This window comes from Cydia splendana, chromosome 15 (assembly GCF_910591565.1).
Source record: "Cydia splendana chromosome 15, ilCydSple1.2, whole genome shotgun sequence".
In the NCBI taxonomy this organism is placed as follows: Eukaryota; Metazoa; Arthropoda; class Insecta; order Lepidoptera; family Tortricidae; genus Cydia; species Cydia splendana.
This window is the reverse complement of record NC_085974.1, coordinates 15,206,475-15,233,280: the sequence shown is the minus strand read 5'-3', so window position 1 is coordinate 15,233,280 and position 26,806 is coordinate 15,206,475. Positions and strand designations below refer to the sequence as shown.

The 26,806-nt window shown below is 37.6% G+C and overlaps 1 protein-coding gene across 2 annotated transcripts in view; it reads right to left on the bottom strand.

Annotated features, from left to right (window-relative positions):
- The window catches only part of LOC134797750 (neuropeptide CCHamide-1 receptor-like), a 254,313-nt gene that overhangs the window by 27,414 nt on the left and 200,093 nt on the right, over positions 1-26,806 (bottom strand). For both annotated transcript variants that reach the window (XM_063770109.1, XM_063770110.1), the window contains 2 exons: positions 25,830-25,960; positions 19,619-19,807 (listed from right to left, as the gene is read on the bottom strand). In XM_063770109.1, coding sequence (XP_063626179.1) covers positions 19,619-19,807; positions 25,830-25,960 — 320 coding nt within the window. The remainder of the gene's footprint in view (positions 1-19,618; positions 19,808-25,829; positions 25,961-26,806) is intronic.

Sequence of the window (26,806 nt, the reverse complement as noted above, 5' to 3'; positions counted from 1 at the left end):
AGTCTTTTTGGTACCAAAACTGATGTACGGAGTGAGCACTCTATTCTTACTAGAGTTCGACCAAGAAAAGTCTGCAGCGCTTTTGATAGCCCACGCAGTGCAAGTGTTATTTTAAACGTCAAACTTCTATGAAATGATGACGTATAAATAACACTCGCACTGAAGCGCTGCAGACTTTTCTTGGTCTAACTTTATATTTCTCTATGCTCAAGGTATCAGAATAAGAGGAAACTCGGCTTGGCTTGACTCCTTGGTGCTGCGTAGACACTGGGGACGTGTGGCCTCGCTCGACATTTTCTATCGTATGTATATCGGGCAATGCTCCGAGGAATTGTTCGGATTAAACCCTGCCGCTTCTTTCCGTCATCGCTCTACACGACAGCATTTCCATCTTCACCCATGAATCCAGTATATAACTGGATCAGGCATGAGGGGTGGAGAGAAATGACCGAACGGGATAGTCTTATGTATCTTTCAGTGGGAGTAGCACCGAACGCGCTATTGTTGTTTGTCCTTGTCACAGTCTCACATTTTTTTTATTCCCCACCGTAAATTTAGTATGGATTATGGTGGGCAACAAATAAATTCGACCAATCATAGTGTCGCATTGCGTATGTTTTGTCCCTCACGGAGGCACGCGTATAGCACATCTATAGGATCCTACCATCTATATCTTCACCACTTAGATGGTTGGCAGTCCTTCACTGTGCGTTTCTCCATAAACTCCCTGTCTTGCACAGCTAAACTGTTGAATGAACTGTCACCTGCAGTATTTCCGGACCGATAGGTATTATGATCTTCAAACCTTCAACAAAAGCGCACTTTCGTCTCATAGTCCGGCAACGCAGTTATAACCCCTTTGGTGTTGCGGATGACCATAGGCTTCGGTTATCGCTTACCATCAGGCGAAACGTCTGCCCGTTTGCCTCTTATATCATGAATAAAACGAAATCCATATCGAATTGTTAAAACAGAATAGGCCCCTGTGTTCTGAAAGTTGAGTTAACATATTTCGGCACTTAAAAATAAAAGTGACTGGAGTGGAGTTTACGAGTATAAATACAGTAAGTAAGAAAAAAGATCAGCAAACAGGATAAATGGTTTCTAAAGTTTTCGGGCTAATATTAGGGCTCCTGTTTTCTGGAATTTAGTTCAACGGCCGATTAAGCTAGGGCGGAATTATATAAAACTGGGGTAGACTTTTTCCGGCTTTAGAAGTTTAATTGATGTCAAAAAGTTTAAGCTTTATCTCGACAGTCTTTTCCACGTATTAATCCCATTTTTTGCATAATTCACAATTTTTAGGGTTCCGTACCCAAAGGGTAAAACGGGACCCTATTACTAAGACTCCGCTGTCCGTCCGTCCATCCGTCCGTCCGTCCGTCCGTCCGTCCGTCCGTCCGTCCGTACGTCCATCCGTCCGTCCGTCCCGCCGTCCGTCCGTCTGTCACCGGGCTGTATCTCAAGAACCGTGATTTTCACAGTTGAAATTTTCACAGATGATGTATTTCTGTTGCCGCTATAACAACAAATACTAAAAACAGAATAAAATAAAGATTTAAGTGGGGCTCCCAATCCCATACAACAAACGTGATTTTTGACCGAAGTTAAGCAACGTCGGGCGGGGTCAGTACTTGGAATGGTGACCGTTTTTTTTGCCGTTTTTTGCATTATGGTACGGAACGGACTCGCACTTGCCCGGTTTTTAGAGCACCGTACAAAACTTTGTTCACGGTGCTCTTATATATGGGATCACTTCGGTCTTGCAAATCGGTTAAATGCGTTTTTCTCAAAGACCGTTTGATGTAGGTACCTGAAATTTGGAATAGTTATGGCAAGTACCATCACTAACACTGTGAATAAGTCGAAACTGCTTATTTCTGATTTTAGGGGGAAATTTAGGGGGTTAGAGGGTTAGGCTGAATTTTATTTTCAATTGTAAGAATCGTGTGAGGTACCATTAGAAAGCTTGCAAAAAATTGAGTCGATGGACTGATTTTGACTTCATTTTAGAATGCAATAGTTTCGATAAAAAATGCATTTAAAGTTGCAAGTTTTCATACAAAAATTTTCACCTCTGTCCTGTCGATTTTCGCGAAAACTATAGCTAACAGGCAGCTGACCAGTCAATATCCAACTAAAACAAGTATGGAGACGGCGGGAAAATTATCAGGTTAACTCTATCTTTATTAGTTTTTAAACTGCAGCCTGATCTTTGGTTGCTTAGGGCTAGCTAACTGATGCTTACACTGGTCATTCATATTAGGAAGTAGTTTTAGTGAGAAAGATCCTTACTTAAAACTTTGGCATTGAAATTTATGACTTATGTCTTTGATACAAAGTTTTATTCTACTTACTTACTTTTGTGAGATATTTCATTTATTTTCTGAATAGCCTACTATAAGTATGAGAGAGTAAAAGATCTGCAAAATGCAACCTTGTAATAAAGCAAATAAGTTTAAATTTTGAACGGGCTTTCCAACCAATAGACTATCGCAGTGTGCTCAGTAAGAATCATATTTATTATTGGAGTTTATCAGTACAAATTTAAATTAAGAATTCCGTTCTTCACTGTCGTTGTGTTTTTTTTTCACATTAGCGCACATAGAGTTATTAAAGCGTATAGAGAGTCATTTAATATTTATTAACAGCTATGGCGTCATCTACCTATAGATTTTACTGAGAGTATCTGATTCGTCGAAACAGTATTCCTTCTCATTAAGTACCATTACATTTATTAATTGTATACAGTATGTATATTTTGGAACAGATCGGTGAGAGCAGCATCTAGATACTGTTCTGTTACGAAAAAATAATTTTGGAAGACCGGGCGCAGCACGGTTCCATTTTTATCGACTATCACTATGCGCGTCCCTTTTGCACTAACATACTTGTTAGAACGTGACAGGCATGGTGACAAGCGATAAAAACGCGACCGTGCTACGCCGCCTGTATTGTATATGACAGTTAAAATTCACAGGTTTTGGAAACAAAGGTAAAGTTGACGAAATATAAAGTAAGCCGATCTTGATCAAACTTGTTTGAGTGACAAAGATGTCAGTTAAGATTTGGTACTCATGAATTCCAGTTCTACTAAAATATTTTTTCTTTTAAAAGCTGACTTACAATAAGTCCAAAATTGTGCGGTAAGTTAGGTTTATATTCAAATTATACGCAATTCTTTGTAGCAACTCCGCCAAGTGGACGGAAACAGGTACTGGACGGCAAACTGACGCAGTTACCCTACTTGTACTAAAACTTAGACATTTATTAATACTTATTTCTGTGACTTATATGAAACATGAGCAAATTGATTAATACTTTACGTTAATTACATTTTGTGTAAAGCCCCCTCCACACTCGTGCGCGAATTGCGGCGCGAAGCCGCGAACGCGAGTGTGGCGTCGATTTTCGTAGACAGCGAAATCGACTCCACACTCACGTTCGCGGCTTCGCCCGCGATTCACGCCCATAGTCTGGAGGGGGCTTCAGAAACAAGCCTAAACGTCAAAAACCGAGAAATGCCGAATCACAGACTTAATTGTAATATTATTCCTTTTTGAGTCGTGCCTGCCCAGTCTACAAGTTTAAAATACAACAATTGCGACTATATCAAAGATTATCATGAGGTCGTATGTATGTCGTAGTCAGATCGTATAATCCGCTGTATTACATTACGGCTAGCCGTTTTCAAAAACAGGGGCGTTTTGAAATGCGGCGGTTCGACGATTAGCCGGATTGTCATTGCGATACGTTCTTCAATAAGGCGGCCTACGTTTAGCCGCATCGTACTACTATTTTAGATTGTAGAGTGACCAGTTCTTTCGGTCGCCTACGTAACCGGAGTTTGACAATGTTTGCAATTTAATTTATTTTTACCATGGTCCCACCGCACTACACGTGTTTCTTTTCCAAAACATTTCCTTCACAACTTAAATAGACGGAGCCCCGCAAGCGGGGCTCCTATTTCTGGGCGGTTTGCCCTTCGGGCATCTGAAGCTACCTAACGAACCTAACCTACTTACCTACCTACGCTTTTTTCCTCAAAGTGTAATGTTTTCACGGACGTCTCACTAAATCAATAGGTAGGTAGGTTAGGTTCGTTAGGTCGCTTCAGATGCCCGAAGGGCAAACCGCTCAGAAATAGGAGCCCCGCGAAGCGGGGCTCCGTCTAGTTAAGTTGCGAAGGAAATGTTTTTTGAAAAGAAACAGTCCGACGAACTCCAGATTTGATGGACACCCCAGCGTTTGTCAGGCAGCGCCACAGGTGTTAAAAATGGGAACTAAAAACTGTCAAAGCGGCGGCTAATGACTCGCTGTATTACATTACGGCTAGCCGTGTTGAAGAACGTATGACGCCGAATACATTCCGGCGGATTCTCATTCAGCCGCATTCAATCCGGCTAATCGTTAAACCGCCGCATTTCAAAACGCCCCTGTTTTTGAAAACGGCTAGCCGTAATGTAATACGGCGGATTATACGATCCGACTGCGACATGTATACCCAGTATTTTTGACTGATTTAGTTTTTCATGCTCGAAGTTGCCTGTCAACTCTGACGTATATAAAATTGTCAACTATTTTGGTGTTTGAAAGAATCAATAATTAGCAAAGTGCCCTGGCAGAAAAAGCCATTCTCACAAAAAAAGAATCAATAATAATGAAAATGTTCAGAAAAGTGGAAGAATATACTTCAATATATTATGGATGCTAGTAAGATGTAAAAAAACCGGGCAAGTGCGAGTCGGACTCGCGCACGAAGGGTTCCGTACCATAATGCAAAAAAAAAACGAAAAAAAGAGCAAAAAAAAACGGTCACCCATCCAAGTACTGACTAGACGTGTGCGCCGATTAATAAATGATCGGCGGCGGCGTTTGCCAAAAAATCGGCGGCGGCGGCGTGTTTTCGGCGTGAAATCGGCGTGACCTTGACTTTCAGGTTTCTTAAGAAAAATCATTAATTTGTTCTTTTTCTTGAAAATTTGATCTATGCAGGTTGCTGGTCAGTGAACTACCTACGTATTATATTTCGAATATGCTGTGAGTAAAATAGGGTTTGTAAATGAATATTCTTCTTCTTACTCGTTCCCTCAATGCTGAGGATCGCGACCACATGCAACATGTCCCCACTGATTGCGGTCATAAGCCAAGTGAACTGCACGGTGCAGGCTGCCGCCACTCGCCTTCTTCATGGCGTCAGACCATCTCTTACGAGCCCCACCCCGAGCGCGTTTACCATTCATTCGCCCCAAGATGATACACTTCTCCATATCATGCATTGATGATCTCATAATGTGTCCGAAAAATCTAAGGGTTCGTTCATGGCATGCTTCGGAGAGCCGTGTGGTAATACTGAGTTCTTCCAAAATAGAGATGTTAGTTCTTCTAGCTGTCCAAGGTATACGCAGCAGTCTTCGCCAACACCATATTTCAAAAGCGTCAATCTTAGCCACATCACAGCTTTTCAGGCTCCAAGTTTCGGCACCGTACATAAATATCGAGAAGACAAGGGCAATGAATATAGGATAGGTATAATAACTTGAATTCCCTAGTGATTGGCTTGCATTAAGAGTTACCTCGTCCCAATGACCTTCGAACCGATTCGTAACTCTCCGTTTTCTCAAGCTTTCCATGACTTATACTATTAAAAATGACGTACTGTAACAAAACAGAACTCCACATATCCTTGAAATTTGCTTGACATGGTGGACTGCTATGGTTTCTTTTTATGGTTTTCTTGTTGTACAAGCACCAGACTCACTGAGACGTATCTTCTTTCTCGTTTTCTCATTGCTGAGGATCGCGACCACATGTAATTTGTCTCTATTTCGTGTGGTAACACGTTCGACCTCTTCATAGCGATCGACCATCTAACACATAAATTTAAATAAAAGTGGAAAAATTACTGTCTTGGGTGAGACTTGAACTCACGGCCTCTGGATCGATACTCCAGCGCTCTGCTATCTGAGCCACCAAGACCTCATCCATAGCCAGCAAATCTTTCCACCATATTACAGGTCAAGGGGACCCTTAGCGACATCTACCGAAAGAGTGTTACACTTCTTAAACGGCTACCGGAGTTCTATGTCAAGGACAGCCTGACAAAGTAATAGGGTCCCGTTTTACCCTTTGGGTACGGAACCCTAACAACAGTTTAGCGGAATGTCAGTTTACGAAATGGTTTGTACAAATTACAGAGAAATTCATAATAATTTGTTTCTACTAGAAATGTGCTTTCACCAAACGTTTTAGATAAACGGTAGGCCTATATTATATAAACGTTCTTGATTTCGGTTGGCCGAAATGGGACTTACGATTTTTCCTCTTTTCACCTCCAAGATGAGGTTGATTGTTAGTGTTAGAAAGCTGTAATTTGTTATGGATATACAATCAACGCGACAAGGTGGTAAATAAAATCTTTAATCTCTAAAAAATATATCTAAGGTAGAAGCTTTATAACTTCTACATTACCTATACTAGCCCAGAGGCCTTTAATAAAAGTCCAAACTCCAAGGTCCCAGAGCTCCCAGACATTACCTTCTTATTTCCTAATCTATCTATCTTCTATACATATAATAAAGCTGAAGAGGGTCGAAAGTCTGTACATGGAAGATATTTGAAAAAAAGTTGGCTGGGATACTTAGAATTGATAACAGAACACGTTCCAACAGTTTTTAGAATTTTTGTCTGTTTGTCTGTTTATCTGTTTATCTGTTTGTCTGTTTATTTGAACGCGCATCACGTGAAAACGGCTGAACGGATTTTGATGAAAACTTTACTAATCTGTCGAGAAAATCCCCGGCCAGGTTATAGGCTATAAAAATTCAACCCCTAAAATGGGGGGTAGCCACAACACTCGATTGACTTAAGTTTGCCCCTGAATCGTATGGCGCTACTTAGGAAGGAGGGGCAAACTTTTTTCAAATATGTGTTAACACTATAGAGTAGCCTGGTAAACTAACAGATGACGCTGAATTTAATTCGATGTGACATAAATAAGCCACCATTCTAAGTTTAGACGACCCCTCTTCTAAAATTTCAATTAATCGTACGGATATCAACAAATTTAATTGAATAATTGTGTTGATTTAATAATACAACAAAATTAAACGACAGTAAATTAATTGCCCCTCATTGCACAGTGCCATCTTTTGGGGAGCTGAGTAAACATTAAGTAACCAAGAAAACTAAAAATGAGTTTACATAGTTACGTAGTGGTAAAATAAACACACATATCAACACACGTATAATTGCATAAAATTATTTAAAATTATTTATTTTCTCCGTCATGAATTATACCTAATCGTAATTATATCGCATCCATATCAAATCCATATTCATACGTATCGCCTCCTTAAGCACTTACCTAATAATGGCCACGAAGGTGGGTACTTTGAAAAAAAAAAACATTGACGTCTGTCATTTGCAGTGCCGGATTTTCTTTTAAGCAAAATAAGCACTTGCTTAGGGCACCATTGTCTAGGGGCACCAAAAATTATCGAAAAATTTACGCGTTCGCTTCGCTCGCGTTTTCAATAACTTTCTAAGATATGATAAATGTGACATTCGGTTGGCGACTGCAGCAGCATTACTCTGCTGCAACGTTAAGTACTGCTGCAGGACTGTCAATTTTCGTGATAAAATAATGTGTCCACACTAAAAATAAAAATGTACACCTGTCTATCAAATTGCGTTTTTTTTATATCGAAAAATTGTCGCGCTCGCTTCGCTCGCGTTTTCAATAACTTTCTAAGGTATGATAAAGGTGACATTCGGGTGGCGACTGCAGCACCATTAGGTAATCTGTTGCAACGTTACTGGTGCGGCACTGTCAATTTTCGTGATAAAATGATGTGACTGATTTCCATACTAAAAGTAAAAATGTACAACTGTCTATCAAAATGCGTTTTTTATATCAAAAAATTTTCGCGCTCGCTTCTCTCGCGTTTTCAATGACTTCCTAACATATGATAAAGGTGACATTCGGGTGGCGACTGCAGCACCATTAGGTAATCTGTTGCAACGTTACTGGTGCGGCACTGTCAATTTTCGTGATAAAATGATGTGACTGATTCGTCTGATTCCCATACTAAAAGTAAAAATGTACAACTGTCTATCAAAATGCGTTTTTTATATCGAAAAATTTTCGCGCTCGCTTCGCTCGCGTTTTCAATAACTTTCTAAGCTATGATAAAAGTGACATTCGGGTGGCGACTGCAGCAGCATTAGGTACTCTGCTGCAACGTTACTGCTGCGGCACTGTCAATTTTCGTGATAAAATGATGTGACTGATTTCCATACTAAAAGTAAAAATGTACAACTGTCTATCAAAATGCGTTTTTTATATCAAAAAATTTTCGCGCTCGCTTCGCTCGCGTTTTCAATGACTTCCTAACATATGATAAAGGTGACATTCAATTTTCGTGACATAATGATGTGACTGATTTCCATACTAAAAGTAAACATGTACAACTGTCTATCTAATTGCGTTTTCTTAAATCGAAAATTTGTCTCGCTCGCTTCGCTCGCGTTTTCAATAACTTTCTAAGATATAATAAAGGTGACATTCGGGTGGCGACTGCAGCAGCATTAGGTACTCTGTTGCAACGTTACTGTTGCGGCACTGTAAATTTTCGTGATAAAATGATGTGACTGATTTCCGTACTAAAAGTAAAAATGTACAACTGTCCATCAAATTGCGTTTTTTTTATAACGAAAAATTTTGGCGCTCGCTTCGCTCGCGTTTTCAATAACTTTCTAAGATATGATAAAGGTGATATTCGGTCAGGGACTGCAGCAGCATTACTCTGTTGCAACGTTACTGCTGCGGCACTGTCAATTTTCGTGATAAAATGATGTGACTGATTTCCGTACTAAAAGTAAAAATGTACAACTGTCTATCAAATTGCGTTTTTTTATATCGAAAAATTTTCGCGCTCGCTTCGCTCGCGTTTTTAATGACTTTCTAACATATGATAAAGGTGACATTCAATTTTCGTGATATAATGATGTGACTGATTTCCATACTAAAAGTAAACATGTACAACTGTCTATCCAATTGCGTTTTCTTAAATCGAAAATTTGTCGCGCTCGCTTCGCTCGCGTTTTCAATAACTTTCTAAGATATGATAAAGGTGACATTCGGGTGGCGACTGCAGCAGCATTAGGTACTCTGTTGCAACGTTACTGTTGCGGCACTGTAAATTTTCGTGATAAAATGATGTGACTGATTTCCGTACTAAAAGTAAAAATGTACAACTGTCTATCTAATTGCGTTTTCTTAAATCGAAAATTTGTCTCGCTCGCTTCGCTCGCGTTTTCAATAACTTTCTAAGATATAATAAAGGTGACATTCGGGTGGCGACTGCAGCAGCATTAGGTACTCTGTTGCAACGTTACTGTTGCGGCACTGTAAATTTTCGTGATAAAATGATGTGACTGATTTCCGTACTAAAAGTAAAAATGTACAACTGTCCATCAAATTGCGTTTTTTTTATAACGAAAAATTTTGGCGCTCGCTTCGCTCGCGTTTTCAATAACTTTCTAAGATATGATAAAGGTGATATTCGGTCAGGGACTGCAGCAGCATTACTCTGTTGCAACGTTACTGCTGCGGCACTGTCAATTTTCGTGATAAAATGATGTGACTGATTTCCGTACTAAAAGTAAAAATGTACAACTGTCTATCAAATTGCGTTGTTTTATATCGAAAAATTTTCGCGCTCGCTTCGCTCGCGTTTTTAATGACTTTCTAACATATGATAAAGGTGACATTCAATTTTCGTGATATAATGATGTGACTGATTTCCATACTAAAAGTAAACATGTACAACTGTCTATCCAATTGCGTTTTCTTAAATCGAAAATTTGTCGCGCTCGCTTCGCTCGCGTTTTCAATAACTTTCTAAGATATGATAAAGGTGACATTCGGGTGGCGACTGCAGCAGCATTAGGTACTCTGTTGCAACGTTACTGCTGCGGCACTATCAATTTTCGTGATAAAATGATGTGACTGATTTCCATACTAAAAGTAAAAATGTACAACTGCTATCAAAATGCGTTTTTTATATCGAAACATTTTCGCGCTCGCTTCGCTCGCGTTTTCAATTACTTTCTATCATATGATAAAGGTGACATTCAATTTTCGTGATATAATGATGTGACTGATTTCCATACTAAAAGTAAACATGTACAACTGTCTATCCAATTGCGTTTTTTTATATCGAAAAATTTTCGCGCTCGCTTCGCTCGCGGTTTCAATAACTTTCTAAGATATGATAAAGGTGACATTCAATTTTCGTGATATAATGATGTGACTGATTTCCATACTAAAAGTAAACATGTACAACTGTCTATCGAATTGCGTTTTTTTACATCGAAAAATTGTCGCGCTCGTTCGCTCGCGTTTTCAATGACTTTCTAACATATGATAAAGGTAGTGATCCAAAGGACTCGAGCCTTTTAGCTCTTTTTTTAGGGCTCGCCTCATCTCTTGACGCCTAAAAGGCTATTTAGCTCTTTAGCCCCCGAGCCTAATTCTATTTAAGAGCCTGGACTCTTGGGGCTTAATAAGGTAGTTGTAAAATACTTTATCCGGACACAGTGGATACAGTCCTCTAGCATATCCATCTGTCAACTTTACTTCAAGTTCCGCCTCCAGGGGAGAGGGAGAGAAAATAGGATTAGAAATTAGCCGCTTACCGACACAGACCGAATTCCACGCGGGCGGAGCCGCGGGCACAGCTAGTAGTGAATAAAATGTACTTATGGGATAAATTAGTATAAGTATCCAAACTTAAAACCACCTAGGGATGTGTCGTACGGTGCTCTGAACACCGTAGTCTTGACTTCGTGCTTGGCCAATTATTTATTTATTGAAACCATGGTAGTGGTATAGTATAGATGTCAAATATAGGTAACATACATTGTTTCACATGAACACTATAGAGGCACCTTACAGGGCACAGCCTTTGAATTGTACTTAGCATTGATTTATTAGGAAATTCATTTGCTTAAGCTTAAGCTTTTATGTCGTTAGATAAGTCTAGATCTAGATTAGTACACCAAAGAGAATAGATAGTATAGAGGGCTCCTGTCATAGTAAATTTTGTAGTCACAGTAAATTTACTGCCATCTATCGACACACCTACAAAAACTCAAAATGAAAACGTATAAAACTATCGAAAATTTTATGTATATGGATAAATGATTTTATTATTTTTATATCATTTTGACCCAAGTTCATTCACTGATACCTATGTGTTAAAATTGTTAAATATAAAACGGTGTCGTCAACGCCATCTAGCCGACCATAGGCCAAAGGTGTGTGCGCCATCTGTCCGAGAATGACTTTTTCTTGATTTCCGAGGCACGTTTTTTTCTTAGACTTTATTCATCTTATACGGAGTTACGAGTACATATGTCTTTGGTACACATGTAATCATGCGAAGTGTACTAAACAACAACTCTCTAAATTAACAATCGGTGTGCCTTATATCTTAGCAATAAGGTCGAATGTCAGTTAACAGACGATGGTACCGTTGGCAGCTGCGTCACCTTGCTATTTGCGTCATTTTAAACACACTGTGCATTTGATCGTACCGACAGCATAGACATCATATTGACAGATTGCGTAGCACTTATCTGCACTGTATGTAGCTGTGTTGAGCGGAGGTGGGAGAGGAAATGGTTTGATGTTATGAATCTTGTATGAATACGAAAATACATAGATGTATGTATTGTGTAAGTGCGGCTTGGTGGCCTAGCCGTTAGAGCGTCCGACTTTCAATCTGGAGGTCGCGGGTTCAAACCCCCGGCTCGTACCAATGTGTTTTTCAGAACTTCCGTACGAAATATCATTTGATATTATTTTAGGTGAAGAAAAACATCGTGAGGGAACCTGACTAATCCCAATAGGGTCTAGTATACCCTCTGGGTTGGAAGGTCAGATGGCAGTCGCTTTCGCAAAAACTAGTGCCTACGGCAATTTTTTTCGTACAAATACAAATACAATTATTTAGCCAATCTGTATAGTTACGTAGAAAAGACGAAAGTGACGTACCAAATATTTTAGATACAAACAAGTAGTGTGAGAGCAATTTTGGGTGACAGTCATGATGAATCGATATGGCCCGACGAGTAAATGAATTTGGCAAAAAATTTGAGTTTATTTTTATTAGTGTCGTTGAGCTCGCTAAGTAACAAAATAAAACGATCTACTGGTAAGTATAGGGAGTATTACTGCAATGTTCTGCCGCCAGAGTGTAGAACTAATTTGTTTAGTAAAGCATAGAGTAACTTATGGGGCTATTCATAAATTACGTCATTTCAAATTAGGGGGGGGGGGGGGTCTGGACATCGGATGACGGTAGCATGAAGTAGGAGGAAATGGGGTCATTTGATGCATGATTTTTGGATGATTATAGGGGGGGGGGGGGGTCCAAAATCGTCAAAAATCGATGACGTAATTTATGGACAGCCCCTATACGAACTAGGCCTTACACAGTTTTTTGGCAAGTTTTCACTATGACATTGATGCACCAAGGCGGTTTGTTTACAGGTGGCCTACCATGAAACGCGACAATCGAAATTTCTTTATCTGCCTCTCTATCGATCGAATAAGCAAAAGTGATAGAGATGCAGAAACCGAACTTTCGATTGTCGTGTTTCACGGTAGGCCATGTGATTGACCTAGTGACGCATGATGTGTCATTGATGTCAATGAGGTTTGTTTACTATGTGCTAGTGGTACCTACCACCTACGCAGAGCTTTGCCTAATATTCCCTATTTAAGCGCCTTAAATAAGTAAATAGTGCTGTCAAGCGATAACGTGACACTTTTAACGATTTTCCCCCATTTCCATTAGTATTCCAAAGGTCTTTCTTGCGCTCGATAAGACTTTTTAAGGATTTCATTGATAAAAGAACCTTTCCATTAAAATGAAGACCTTAAGAACCGTAGTACAATTGGTAGAGATCGGTTGAACACCTTGAATTGTATTGGTTTAAGTGGGTTGCAAAAGTTTGTTGTAAGAGTACCTAATTAAAAGTTTTATTCACCATTAAGAATCGTTTTTTAAGCTATCAATGGTTTTGAATCGGAATATTTAATGGGTAATGCATTAATAAATTAGGTATTTTACTTTCATTAAGGGACATAAAGCTATTTACTAAACTAAAACATAATTAAACTTGTCCGTGAAACAAAATTCAAGACAGTACTGAATTTTGGGTGCACGTTATCAAATGAAATGATATGAGCTGTAATTCAGTAATTTAGTAACTACCCTAGTATATTCGTTTTCTCCATTAATTTCTAAAGACTGGCAAAGCCTAATTATGTATTTATACTGTACTAAAAATGTACCATGTCTATAACGAATCAAAGCGTTTCAGTCTAAAAATGAAATTACTATAACGTTCCATATCTCTGTCCGGGGTTACATCGAATTGACAAGCCTTGGGATATTTTAGGCATCAGGGTCCGCAGCCAACATGCTAATCGATTACGCTCCGTAGCGAACGAAACGCAACTGTCATTGTCGCACTAATATGAAAGAGTGATGGAGAGAGATGACTACGCTATGTTGGCTAAGCACCCAGGTCAATAGGTATAGGTAAATAGAGTGTAGGGCATCCTTAGGTCTTTAAACACGATTCCTAAAGGACTGACTATAGTCTGTATCTTTAGGTACATATTTAAATAAAAGTAAACATACAATTTGTACATTTTCGAGTAGTTATAACATTTATTGGCTAACCAACCAAATACAAAAGCGCCTGGATCTATCACTGAACGACCTGACTTTAACGTACATTATTTGATCATGTAATGTTTTCATCTACCCTCAACTGGCTTAAGGAGCCATTTGAGGGTAGATTTTGTTTACTTTTATTTAAATACCTAAAGATACAGACTAAAGGTATAGACAAATAAGAAATAGTTTCCAGTGAACCAGAAAAAGGGATACCTTCTCCATTGTCAATTCCAGAAGGTTTATTTATATTTTTAACGACGTGTCTACACGACAGTCGTAAACGCGGGTGGGTCGTGTTCGTTTTTCAACAGTTGTGATAACATCAGTGACGTAAGTATTATGTACGTACATCAAAGAAATTTACGTAATAGGATAAAAATATTTTATAGATATTACAGAAAAGTTGTTACAAGTACTTGAATACTTTCTTTTCATAATATTATATATTATTTAAAGTGACCGAGAGGCCGATTCTGATTTAAAATTTTGGTATAAATATGAATAAATATATAAAATTGACTCAAGCACCACAATAACCTCAAGCTTGTGTTGTGGATACTCAGACACCGATATATACTTATACATAATTATAATATACAAATACTTAAATACATAGAAAAACTCAGGAACAAATATCTGTACTCATCACACAAATAAATGTCCTCCAAGCATATTCAGTACTCACAAAAATGCTTGTACCGCACAGTATAAATAGTTGTAAATACACATAAATTATATAAAATACTTTTCTAGTTTTAAGATATTGACATGTAAACTTTACTTTATGTTTATAAATAAAAAATCTGAATCTGAAAGTTCCGCACACTGGTGGAATTTCGCCTTTATAATGCCCAAACAAACCCCGAACGCTAACCATTTTATTGTAATCGATTGGTTTTTAGTAAAATTAGCTTTGGAGCACTTATTCCACATAATCGTTTGGCTCCACTCCAACGCTCTTATAGACCATATGGGCCTGTCTGATATTGCTTGTAGCGTGGTTGCGATTTAGTAGGCGGTTAAAAAGAAAATAAAGTTTATCCGGCAAGGAAATGGTTATTATTTTAACAGTCTATGTAAATGCATAAATAATGCATTTTTTTCTCAGGCGAAGCCACTTGGTGCGATTGTTCCTTAGCCTCCTAAGTCCCTGCGTACATTTTTTTGTACATATTCCAAAATCTATTTTGAACTTGAATTGTGTAATTAAGGGTTCCAATTTCAAAAACAGAACAAATGCTCTGGGACAATCTCTAACTCTAACCTCTGACCTCAGGAGGTTAGGTCAAAAAAAGCTGGTTTGAACTTGACTTTGACTGTCATTTCTTTTTGAAAATTTGACTTTGACTGTCATTTCTTTTGTATTGCTTTAATGCAATGGGACATTTGATCCTCAAAACAAACATCTAGTACGTTATGGGTCTCTATTGTTTCCCAAATAGTTTTAAGTCATAACATTGTTTGTCCGAATTTTCGTTAGTCATTAATTGGTTTTTCTCAGAAACGCGTAACTTTTCAGGATTGCCATAAAACAAACCTAACCTAACCTATCTATAGAATAACCTTACGAAAATCCTGAAAAGTTAGCGGTTTCAGTTTTATGACTAGAGTCAGACCAAGAATAGTCTGCAGCGGATTTGATAGCCCACGTAGTGCAAGTGTTATTTTTAACGTCAAACTTCTATGAAATTATGACGTATAAATGACACTTGCACTGCGTGGGCTATCAAATCCGCTGCAGCCTTTTTCTGGTCCGACTCTAACGATAATATGACAAACAATACATTATGACTTAAAACTTAATGGGAAACAAACGGACCTAGTACAATTATACTTAGATATTATGATAGTAGGTGTATGTGTGTCACATACTCACGTATCTAGTGGGAGGTGAATTGTCGGGGGTTGTTCTTTACGTCATACTCTACACATACGAGTACGTCATCGGGTTTCCTTATGTACATTGAACTTGTTATTCTATTTTTGTTTAGCTTTTTGTTATTAAAAAAACATCAGTAAATAACGCGTCGCAAAGGTCGTTGAACTTTCACATTTGAAGCATTTAATGAGGTAGGTACTTAGTAGGTAATATATTTTGTTTCAATTTCAATTTTATTATTGCCATGTAGGTATACAAATGTACACTTATGTCCGTCAATTATTGCACGTTGTTTCCTTAAAACCATTATATATTTAATTACTTGACTAATACAATACAAGTAATAAATACAATCATCCGATTCATCCTTTTCTTCCAAATAATCTGACACATTATACCTAGTACGATTTTTCTATTCAAATTTGGCAAATTAGGAATTTTGTTGTAGAAATATACTGCTTGTCCAGTAAATGATTTTCGAGCTTTAGCAAGTACCTAGTAAATAAGCGGCACACATCAAGTTTATCTTTGTTTCTTGTGTTCATGTAGACACTGGCTAACCCTAACCTTACTAAGGATTTTTATGTTGTCTACTTAGTAAATTTAACGTAGTTCCACGGTTGGTATGTTTCTAATTGTCGACTCAAAGGATAAACTGGGTATGTTGGTGTCAATGTCAAATCGTGCATTCGAGGGACACCGTTTTATCTCGCTGTCAGGTAGATAATCTAAGAACGACCATCATGTCCGCACTGATTCACCTAAAACTAGAAAAGGGAGCTATAGAAGTGCTTTTTTCCTGATGATTCATACTTTAAGACTGAGGCCAAGTCTTAAAAAATAATACTGTATCTACAATGTAAATCCCGTTTACAACCCAGCATGTTGCTGTACGAATTCTTGGCAGGATCGCAGCCTGCTTTGCCAAAACTATTATGGCTTCTGGTTCATTTTAGGGATCCATAAATGAAACTGTTACTTGTTACCTTTTCTTAAGTTGTTAGCTTAAGAAAACCAATTAAAAAAGAGATTTTGTTTTTAATATTTTTATTCAATCTATTTTTTTATTTATTAATTTATCTTAGTCTAATTAAGTAAATCAATGTTCTAGAAAAAAGTGTTTCTAAATGTAATTTCTTGTCATAACATAAATAATTTTTAAAGAATTTCACCTACTGCTAAAATAATTTTAGGAACGTATATGACGGTTTTCTTTAATAGTAATATTAGTAATGATATGTTTGAACAGTTTCTACCATTAGGAACAGTCCACTATGTTAATGTATTATCTATAAAAAAAAACTTCTTGATTTAATGGAAGCATTAACAGAAAGTACCTACACCTACGCATACAAAAATTAATACCTAAATCGTTTTTTAACGACCATCAACGATGTTACTCAAATTGTATATAAAAATGACACGTCTTCATACTTATACAAATGAACGTTAGATAATAACTTCAACCGAAAAAGGCAGTGCACACACCTCTAAAGTAGATGTCGAACTAAACAAAGCCATTGCGAGTCATATCCGGGGCGCTCCGATCTACTCCTTGCCACTGGCTCCCTGTGCTGTCACGGATTGCCCCGCCAGATCCTAGGAGGAAGGACGCCTTGCTTCGGGAAGTGTCTAAGATCCAAAACAACCGTAACCTACCATGTTACACGGAGTTTTTAAAGCCAACCAAGCAACACCTCAAATCCAGAAATCCTTCGTGTAGCATCGCCAAAAACCTGGTCGATACCCATTTTAATATAAAACACGAGTGGACGAAATCTTGGGGCTTGTTAATGGCAGGGAAACTAGGATATGAAATTACGCCTGGCTCCGTACTGGCCACGGTCGTTGCGCCTATTACAAACACCGCTGTGGGTGGGTGGACTCCCCGGCCTGCGGCTGCGGTGCGGAAGCCCAAACCATCCAGCATATAATCCAAGACTGCCCTATAACGCGCTATGTCGCCGGTCCTCCCGAAGACCTGATCACCCTGAGCGACGAAGCCATAAAGTGGCTGAATGGTCTTAGTGTAGACATCTGATTGTATTTGTTTCTATTTTTATAATATGTTTGCCATACGATTAAAAAAAAAAACCGAAAAAGGAATACTGGCAGTCCGCCAATACCTACTGTAGGTGTGGTTTGAGTTCACAATCATCTTTGCAAGCCAACGTTCCAAAAATATATTTACACTACCTTATTGTCAGTGTCTTATGGTTTCTCTACACGATGGCCCATCATATTGGCCCACTGTGATCGGCCATCATGTTAAACGTGTAGTGAGGGGTGTGGGATGGCTTATGGCGCGGCGATTGGCAATGGGATGGCCGCGGTGTCGGTTTTTCGTCCGCACATCAAAGGTAGTGGGCCAGCGATGGCTGTACGCATCTACACGTGGCGCAATCCACAGTGCGTGCTTGCGAACGCGGTCGAGTGTGGACTTTTGTGCTCAGTATCAATTTTTTTTAATCATTTTCAATCAAACGGTTTTTTTAATCATTTTCATTCAAATATTCATTTTTTTTCGGGAAGTAGGTATCATCAAAAAACTCCTGCAGCTTCAACGCCATTTTTTTTAATTGAAGAATATATTGGTAGGTACGTGGTGTATAGATAAATTTCTGCAACGGCTAATGCTCCCACGTCCATCTTGGCAACCGGATAGATCACAACTGAATGCCGCCATCGTGTAGTTGCGTTCCAACCATCGCATGGCCATCTCGCTGGCCCAGCGGTGGAGCTGCACTGGGCCATTGTGTAGAGGAGCCATTAGGCGTGTAAATATACTTTGGGAACGTTGGCTTGTAAAGATGTTTGTGAAGTCGACTGCACTGTAACTTTTACACGACACGTATTGTCCTCTCTTCCCCAATGGCGTAACAGTGTTGGTTGCCGTAACAGAATGTGACCTTTTATGTGATCGTTGAAAATGTAGCCAATGTAGGTATGTATGGTCGACGTCAAAGATATGTTTACATTTTTCGCCTTATTACAAAGGAGTACGGTGCAAAAGTGTAAAGATATCTTTGACGTCGACGTACAGATAAAATTGCCAAGTGACGCCTTGTTGTAAATAGTTGAAGTGTTGGCAAGAGACATGACAAGTTTGTACAAAGGTCAGACTATCTTTTGAATCTTCGAAAGCTTTGTCGATAATAACCTTTTGTTGAAAGTAGTTTCAATGAAAATACATAGAAATGACACATAATTGTATCATCAGCGTACTTACTGATGGTAGTTATTTACATAGGTAATGATAATACATTATTTCCGATAAGTAACTAGGTTTTTTTCAACTACTTGTCCGGATTGACACGACCTTAGAGTATTTAATAACTGGAGTCGCCTTTAAGACCTTACCCCTTCGAAAACCTTGAAGCACAATTGTGCAAACTTTTGTATGGACCAACGTGACATGGCTATTTGTACGTTACGTATAAATAGCCTACATTTGACGTGCCCCTCCCTCGCAAAAATCCAGCTACTTTTTTTCTTAAAGTATAAAATTAAAATATGAAATTTATACATGGGATACGTTAGTTTACAATTGTCAAATTGGGCCCCTTAATAATAGTGGAATTTCTGCATTCAAATAATAAAAATCAAAATATTGTCTAAATGGACGGAAAATTCTACAAGAGAAAATGTTGCTTTCCATACAGAAGGGTCACAACTTACAAATTGACAAGATCCACCCACCTGTCTCTGCGTGCCCTGCATCTCCCCCGGCATGTTCTGAGTGCTGAGCACCAGATGGCGCGCCATCAGGATGTAGAACAGCGCGATGACGGCCAGCGGTAGCGAGTAGTACACGAGGAAACGGAGGAGCACCATCGTGGGGGGGTACGTCTCGCCCCTACCTTTCCATCACATGGACCATAAGTACCCTTTTCTGATGGAAAGGTCCTTATGTACATGACGTATTATAAGGACCTTTCTCTGATGGAAAGCCACAAATTGCAAATTGCCAATATCCACCCACCTGTCTCTGCGTGCCCTGCATCTCCCCCGGCATGTTTTGCGTGCTCAGCACCAGATGGCGCGCCATCAGTATGTAGAACAGCGCGATGACGGCCAGCGGCAGCGAGTAGTACACCAGGAAACGGAGGAGCACCATCATGGAGGGGTACGTCTCGCCCCAGTCTGGGGGGTATGGGTAGCATACCAGGAACTGGAAAAAAAGATACTTTAAATGTGAATATGTGGAAAAAATCGGCATAGTGGGATAAATACTGCGTCTAAGAGATTCTGAAATTGAATTAAGAGCGAACCGAGTGGTTCGAAAAGTGGAATCTAGAGCGTTGCGAGTGTTTCGAGGCACGAGGCTTAAACAAACTTTGCTCCCGAGTGAAATAAGTTAAATTCAGCGTTGCGGCTTACCGTAGCATTACGCTGAATGGGAGTCCTTTTTAACGTCCATCTTATATATGTCTTGTTTGTAAATTACATGGTTTGGTTTGATGTAAATAAATGCAATTTTTCTTTCTAAAACAAAGTTTTCACCACAACAACACGACTGAAAATACCGATTGTAAAACATTACAAATTGAATCTAAATAAACGTTATTAAATATTTATCATAAAAAAATATCACTTAGCGCCACTTGCACCATCCCACAAACCCGGGGTTAACCGGCTAAACCTGGAGTAGGTACCATGGTTACTAGTACAATTTGAAACTGGGTTAACGGTTTAACGGGTTACCCCGGGTTAGTGGCGCTTAGAAATTAATCTTATTAGCCAGCATGAGGAAAGAACTCAAAATTTTCATTAGACTACTTTGCAACCCTTGTAGATAAAATGTAACTTTCTCATCCGTTTTTAGGGTTCCGTACCCAAAGGGTAAAACGGGACCCTATTACTAAGACTCCGCTGTCCGTCCGTCCGTCCGTCCGTCCGTCCGTCCATCCGTCCGTCTGTCCGTCCGTCTGTCACCAGGCTGTATCTCACGAACCGTGATAGCTAAACAGTTGAAATTTTCACACATGATGTATTTCTGTTGCCGCTATAACAACAAATACTAAAAAGTACGGAACCCTCGGTGGGCGAGTCCGACTCGCACTTGTCCGGTTTTTGAATGACATAGAGAGCTTTAATGTGCTGTACGGATATGATGGTCGTTCTTGTCCACTTGACAGTGTGATAAAACGGTATCCGTCACTTTCAATCGCGCTCTGTTAAAAAGTGACGGATGTTTTGTCACGTGTATAAAGCTATCCATAATAGGCCTGCTGGTGTGATGAAAAATACATTGTGGCGAGATTTCAACCCATAACCATCTGTGTTAATGTACCTAAGTACCTTGTTCTTCTAGTCTAACACCTAATAAATAACCAATGAAAACATACCATTTGACCTTTTAGCAGGATCCATTCGGCAATAAAAGTTTTATGAGCCCAAATGTTTGCAAATACGACTTCTGTCCGGACTTTATCATGGAGTCATTAAATTAACAGCTACTATTTATTAAAACAGTAAAAACGGCCACATTGTGTTTTCTCATGCGGTGTTTACTTGACAGTTCAGGTTTTTATTGAGTTAGAGTTGCATTCACAAATTTAAACGAAGTATTTTTAACACTGTCTGGGTAAATCAGGCTCCAATAAAATGTATTGTGTAACTTTATTACTCTGATGAAAATAACTACAGGTTATCCGTTTTTTGTGAAATCTCTCGATGGAAACATTGAAGCTTGCATTTGTAGTTCAATGTATAAACTCATGGATACTTTAAAATGGACTAACTAACTTTTCATTGGACTAAAATGGACTAATGGACTAAATTTTTAATGGACTTTAACTAGTGCCTACGTCAATTCTTGGGATTAGTTGCCAACCGGACCCCAGGTTCCCATGAGCCGGGACAACGCGAGGATTTTTAAAATGGACATAAAGAAAAACAAATTGAAAGCTGCCTATGTTTTTGCTCCAATAAGGTCGATAGTGTAGAGAGTATGTTTATGTTTTCAAAATAAAAGACTCTATGTAGTTAGGGGCTGTCCATAATTTTTTTGATAAATACGATTTTTGACCCCCCCCCCCCCACCCCTAAAATCATCTAATAAAAATCATGCTTCGAATGACCCCGTTTCCTCCTACGTCATGCTAGCATCATCCGATGTCCAGACCCCCCTCCCCTAATTTGAAATGACGTAATTTATGAATAGCCCCCTACAAAATAATAATTTACGGTAACTTGATACTAACAAAAATATTATAACAGCAAATATTTTAAGTGCTTATTCATGCCTAAGCTTTGACAAATGTTTGACAACATAAAATTTCTACTTCGTTGGCTAATTTGTTGACTTATCCCAGGATCCCTGAATCTAGCCAGGCGTAATGTTCACTTGATATTATTCTAGACCCAAGGGAAATACCAGTCTGATAAATACGAAACATGTGCCATGAGACTCAAGAGCATTATATATTACGCAGCGTACTACGTAGGCGAACAACACGCGAACGCGAAGCGAAGTGATGCGGCGCGGGGTGAATTAATCCGTTGATACCTATAGAAGTGTCCTACGTGTGACGTGGGCGATCTCGTTGCGAACGCGAACGCCTTGGGCCCGCCGCGCCGCGCCGCGTCGTTTTCGCGAATTTCGCGAGTTGTTCGCTTACGAATGACGCAGCGTTATCCTAGCTAGTCCATCTAGGGTCCTAGCGCGGGCTATTTTTCAGTAGAGTATCCCCTTTATTATGAAAAGCTAGGTTACGTAATATTCCTCTTGAAAACGCCTTTATCATTAGATGGAGGAAAATTGGGTTAGCGTGAGTAAATTGATTTTAGTACTTTGTATAGCCTCGTGCCACTCAATCTACATTAGGATGTACACTCAGATTCGATGGAATGTCAACCTTAATTAAAAACAAAGTAGGTAGAATTCATTTGTCTCGTAAAATTTTCGAATAAATGAAATTGAACCTAATTGAAAAAACAACAAGATTCTAACTTCCTTGGCTATAATTTTGTATGGTGGGCGGCACGAGGATAGATGTTTAACTATCTAGCGAATTTCATAGCTTTCGCGGATCATGCTGTCGGTCCCTATACCTCGTTTTTTTAGCATTAGAAAAATGGTAAACAATCTTGACAAGTCTTTTTATTGAAAAAAGCTTTTAAAAAATTAGTAACCATTACTTTATGAAACCAAAAGAATGTAAATATATATCCTTGCTATAAGTACCTAACTGTTATATAATATTTGCTGTAATTTATTTTTCAACAGTCTTTCTTAATAAAAATACACGTCAAGATTGTTTATACTTTATCACCACATCAGCTCGGAAAGGCTTACGTTGCACTTCAAAAACTGATAGCAAAGTTGCATTTTATTCACATGTGAGGCAAAGTAATCTAATGCAAATTTTGAGTTGTTTTCTTATGTTTGCTGGTAGAATTGACTGGTAGAATGATGATTTTGGATGATAAATTACATTGATTTGGATTTGATTTGGTTTGATTTTGTTTGATATTTTCCATTTAATATTTGTTTCGGGTTGGTGTGGTGAAAAATTTTGTATTTCAGTTGGGGGCAAATTTTGTTTAACCCTCGTGCTTTGAAACCCTCGCAACGCTCAAGATTCCATTTTTCGAACCACTCGCTACGCTCGTGGTTCAATTTTGGAATCTTTCGCTTGCTCGGGTATCAATATTATCACGAGCGGTTAAACAACAACTTTGGGCAAAACAAATAACTATTTCTTATGCTAAAAAAAACGCGGTAGGTATAAAGTTTTACACGTGTTCTTTACTAGAGGAAATGTTGTTTCTATTCTCTTGCCTTGTCAATTTTATTATACCCTTGTCACCTCGTGCCACTTTATCTTTATAAAAGATTTCGGATTGAATAATGTTATCGTAGATATTTTATGGAAAATATTTCATTTGTTTGAGTCATTTTTTGTGGTACCTCGTGTTAAAGGAAGCCTTAGGGTTATTCTTTAAAAGTCATATTCAATTGCACCGCAACATGAATTAACCATATCACTAATCGCCCCAAGGCACCTTTATATACCTACAAAACTAACGACCAAGGACCGGAAAACCCCTCTTTACGCTTAATCCTATCAATTCGGTAACCCAATCGATTCGGTTACCGTATCATTCGGTAACCCTATCATACTGTTACCTGATTGTAATGGTAACCTTATTGAAACGGTAACCCTAACCTTTAACCGAGTTAATCTCAAAACCCCATCGCGATAGGGTTTTTGTTAAGGGTTTTTAACAGGTTTTCATTCAGTTATGGTAACCTTTATTATCGGTTGCTTACTGGTTTGCTACATTAAAGTAGTTTTAGTGATGTGCCGTCAGAACTAAAAAAAATACTAAACAATTTGTTTATTTTATTTACTTTATTTATATTTTGTTGATTTTATTGATTTTACTTATTAAATTTATTTAATTTAATTTATTTATTTAATTGATTTAATTTATTGAATTTGTTGAATTTTTTTTTTAATTTATATAATTTATTTAATTTAATTAATTTATTTAACTTATTTCATTTATTTAATTAGTTTAATTTGTTATATTTGTTTAATTAATTTAATTATTTTATTTAATTTATTTAATTTATTTAATTTATTCAATTTATTTAACTTATTTAACTTATTTAACTTATTTAACTTATTTAATTTATTTAATTTATTTAATTTATTTAATTTATTTAATTTATTTAATTTATTTAATTTATTTAATTTATTTAATTTATTTAATTTATTTAATTTATTTAATTTATTTAATTTATTTAATTTATTTAATTTATTTAATTTATTTAATTTATTTAATTTATTTAATTTATTTAATTTATTTAATTTATTTAATTTATTTAATTTATTTAATTTATTTAATTTATTTAATTTATTTAATTTATTTAATTTATTTAATTTATTTAATTTATTTAATTTATTTAATTTATTTAATTTATTTAATTTATTTAATTTATTTAATTTATTTAATTTATTTAATTTATTTAATTTATTTAATTTATTTAATTTATTTAATTTATTTAATTTATTTAATTTATTTAATTTATTTAATTTATTTAATTTATTTAATTTATATAATTTATTTAATTTATATAATTAATTTAATTTATTTAATTTAATTAATTCAATTAATTAATTTAATTTATTTAATTTATTAGACTTATTTAATTTATTTATTTTAGTTATAATATAATAATATTTATAATAAGAACACACCACACAAGTAGGTATAAAGATAAACAAAGGAAAGGCAAAAAAACTTGTTTGTGCTGGAGGCTTCATAGACCGCCCATGCCAACCTCGGTTATTCAATAATAAGTTGAATTTAAGTGTGCGTAAAGATTACAATCGTTTAAACTGGTCAAAAACCTCATAATGAGGTAACTGAATAGACTGGGTTTTTATTTCGGTTACCGGTAACAGAGGTTAACTCGATCTGATACGGTTACCGAATCAAAGTGTTACCTTATTAAGCGGTTACCGTTATGGTAGGGGTTTTTATAAACACCTCTAAAATAACCCTATGAAAAACCCCGGTTAAGGTAACCGGTTCCTGTCCCTGCTAACGACTAATAGCTTTAAAAATATATATCTCTACAATTTGCATTCAAAAATATCAGCTAAGTACATTCCGTGATCTCTAATTGTTTTAATACATAGAGATAACTATAATCTTTCTTTTGTCGTGCTATTGGAGAATACTTTTGACGCAAAATTGCATGGACACGTTATTAATGAATTCATTCATAAATTTGCCAGGCAATTTTGCTACTTAGTGTACATAAATATAAGTCGATATTACCCATTGACATATTATATCTAAGGACGGGCCTTACATACTCGTACACTAAGAATGGTGCTAGTTCAGCGGTGTGACTCACGAATTCGAGCCAATCGTGCAGTCTAACGCAACTAGTTGCGACCAATCGCGCGCGTGATGCGAACTCATCAACCAATCGCGTTGTGGCGTAAGACTGCACGATTGGCTCGAATTCGCGTGCGGCACTGTACTGTCCCCATTCTTATTGCCCGTAAGACCTGTCTTTAGATATATCCTCTAGCCGCCCAGAGACCTATAAAAAGGTCTCCTGTTCCATTCTCATTTGAACCTTATTTTCGAATTTTTCGACATATCAAAATTGCATTTTTCTTGGCAAGTTTTCACGTCTGAGTTGAAGTTTGAGTCAATGATGTTACCTGTGTAGTAGGGTTGACGACAAAGGCTCTCACATACGAGCCCACATAAGCCGGGGTGGCGAGCAGCGCTGCCAGCAACCAGATACCGATCGCTGTGGCCACCGTCAGTCTGGTAGCACGTTTGCTACCACCTGGAACAAAAAAAAACCAATTAAATGACGATCGGTCTGGCCTAGTGGGTGGTGACCCTGCCTGCGTAGCCGATGGTCCTGGGTTCGGTGGATAGAACGAACGTTTGGAAACAATACGTCATCTCTTGCCGATTTAGCGTGAAAGAGTTTAATATTGTAAACAAACTGAACATTTCACTAACAAATTCTTATTTCAACACGCGCAAAATCCTCTCATCACAATAAAACTACCCTTTTAAAAGCTTATAGGTGTTAGCTAACCTGTTTAAACGATATAAAAGTTTTCGTCCGTGCCAAAGCATAAAAGAGTCCATATTCGTAGTTTGTACCTGGATTTGACACCTGATGCGCGATCAATATAAAAGCATAATATTCAACTATTCGGTCCAGTGAATTTTTGAATCGGTTCGCTTGGCCGTGACTAAATAGCGAAGAAAAAATATGACTTCCCCAGTCAAAAAAATAAATTGAATGGTAAGATATTGGACGGTTAGCCTTTTATTTATTGTGTGCAGGTTCATCGACAATCAGTCCCGATTTAAGCTGATTGGTTGACTTATGGTCTATACAGGATGATTTCGGGGTCGTGAGCCAGAACCACTTTTTCTGACTCTGTAAATGATCCACATTATCATATGGTAGTATTTGATTAAAATAGAATTAGTTAAATTTTTCTTATTCTTCAAGTAAAATTAAAGTTATACAAAGTAATTATGGTCACCCTATGACTTTTGACATACGCTGTATGGAAAGCGACGTCACATTGAGTAGGGTGACCAAATTGTATGCAAAAATGTTTTTTCCTACTTGTCATCTGGAAAATAATCATCATTATTGGTGATAAAC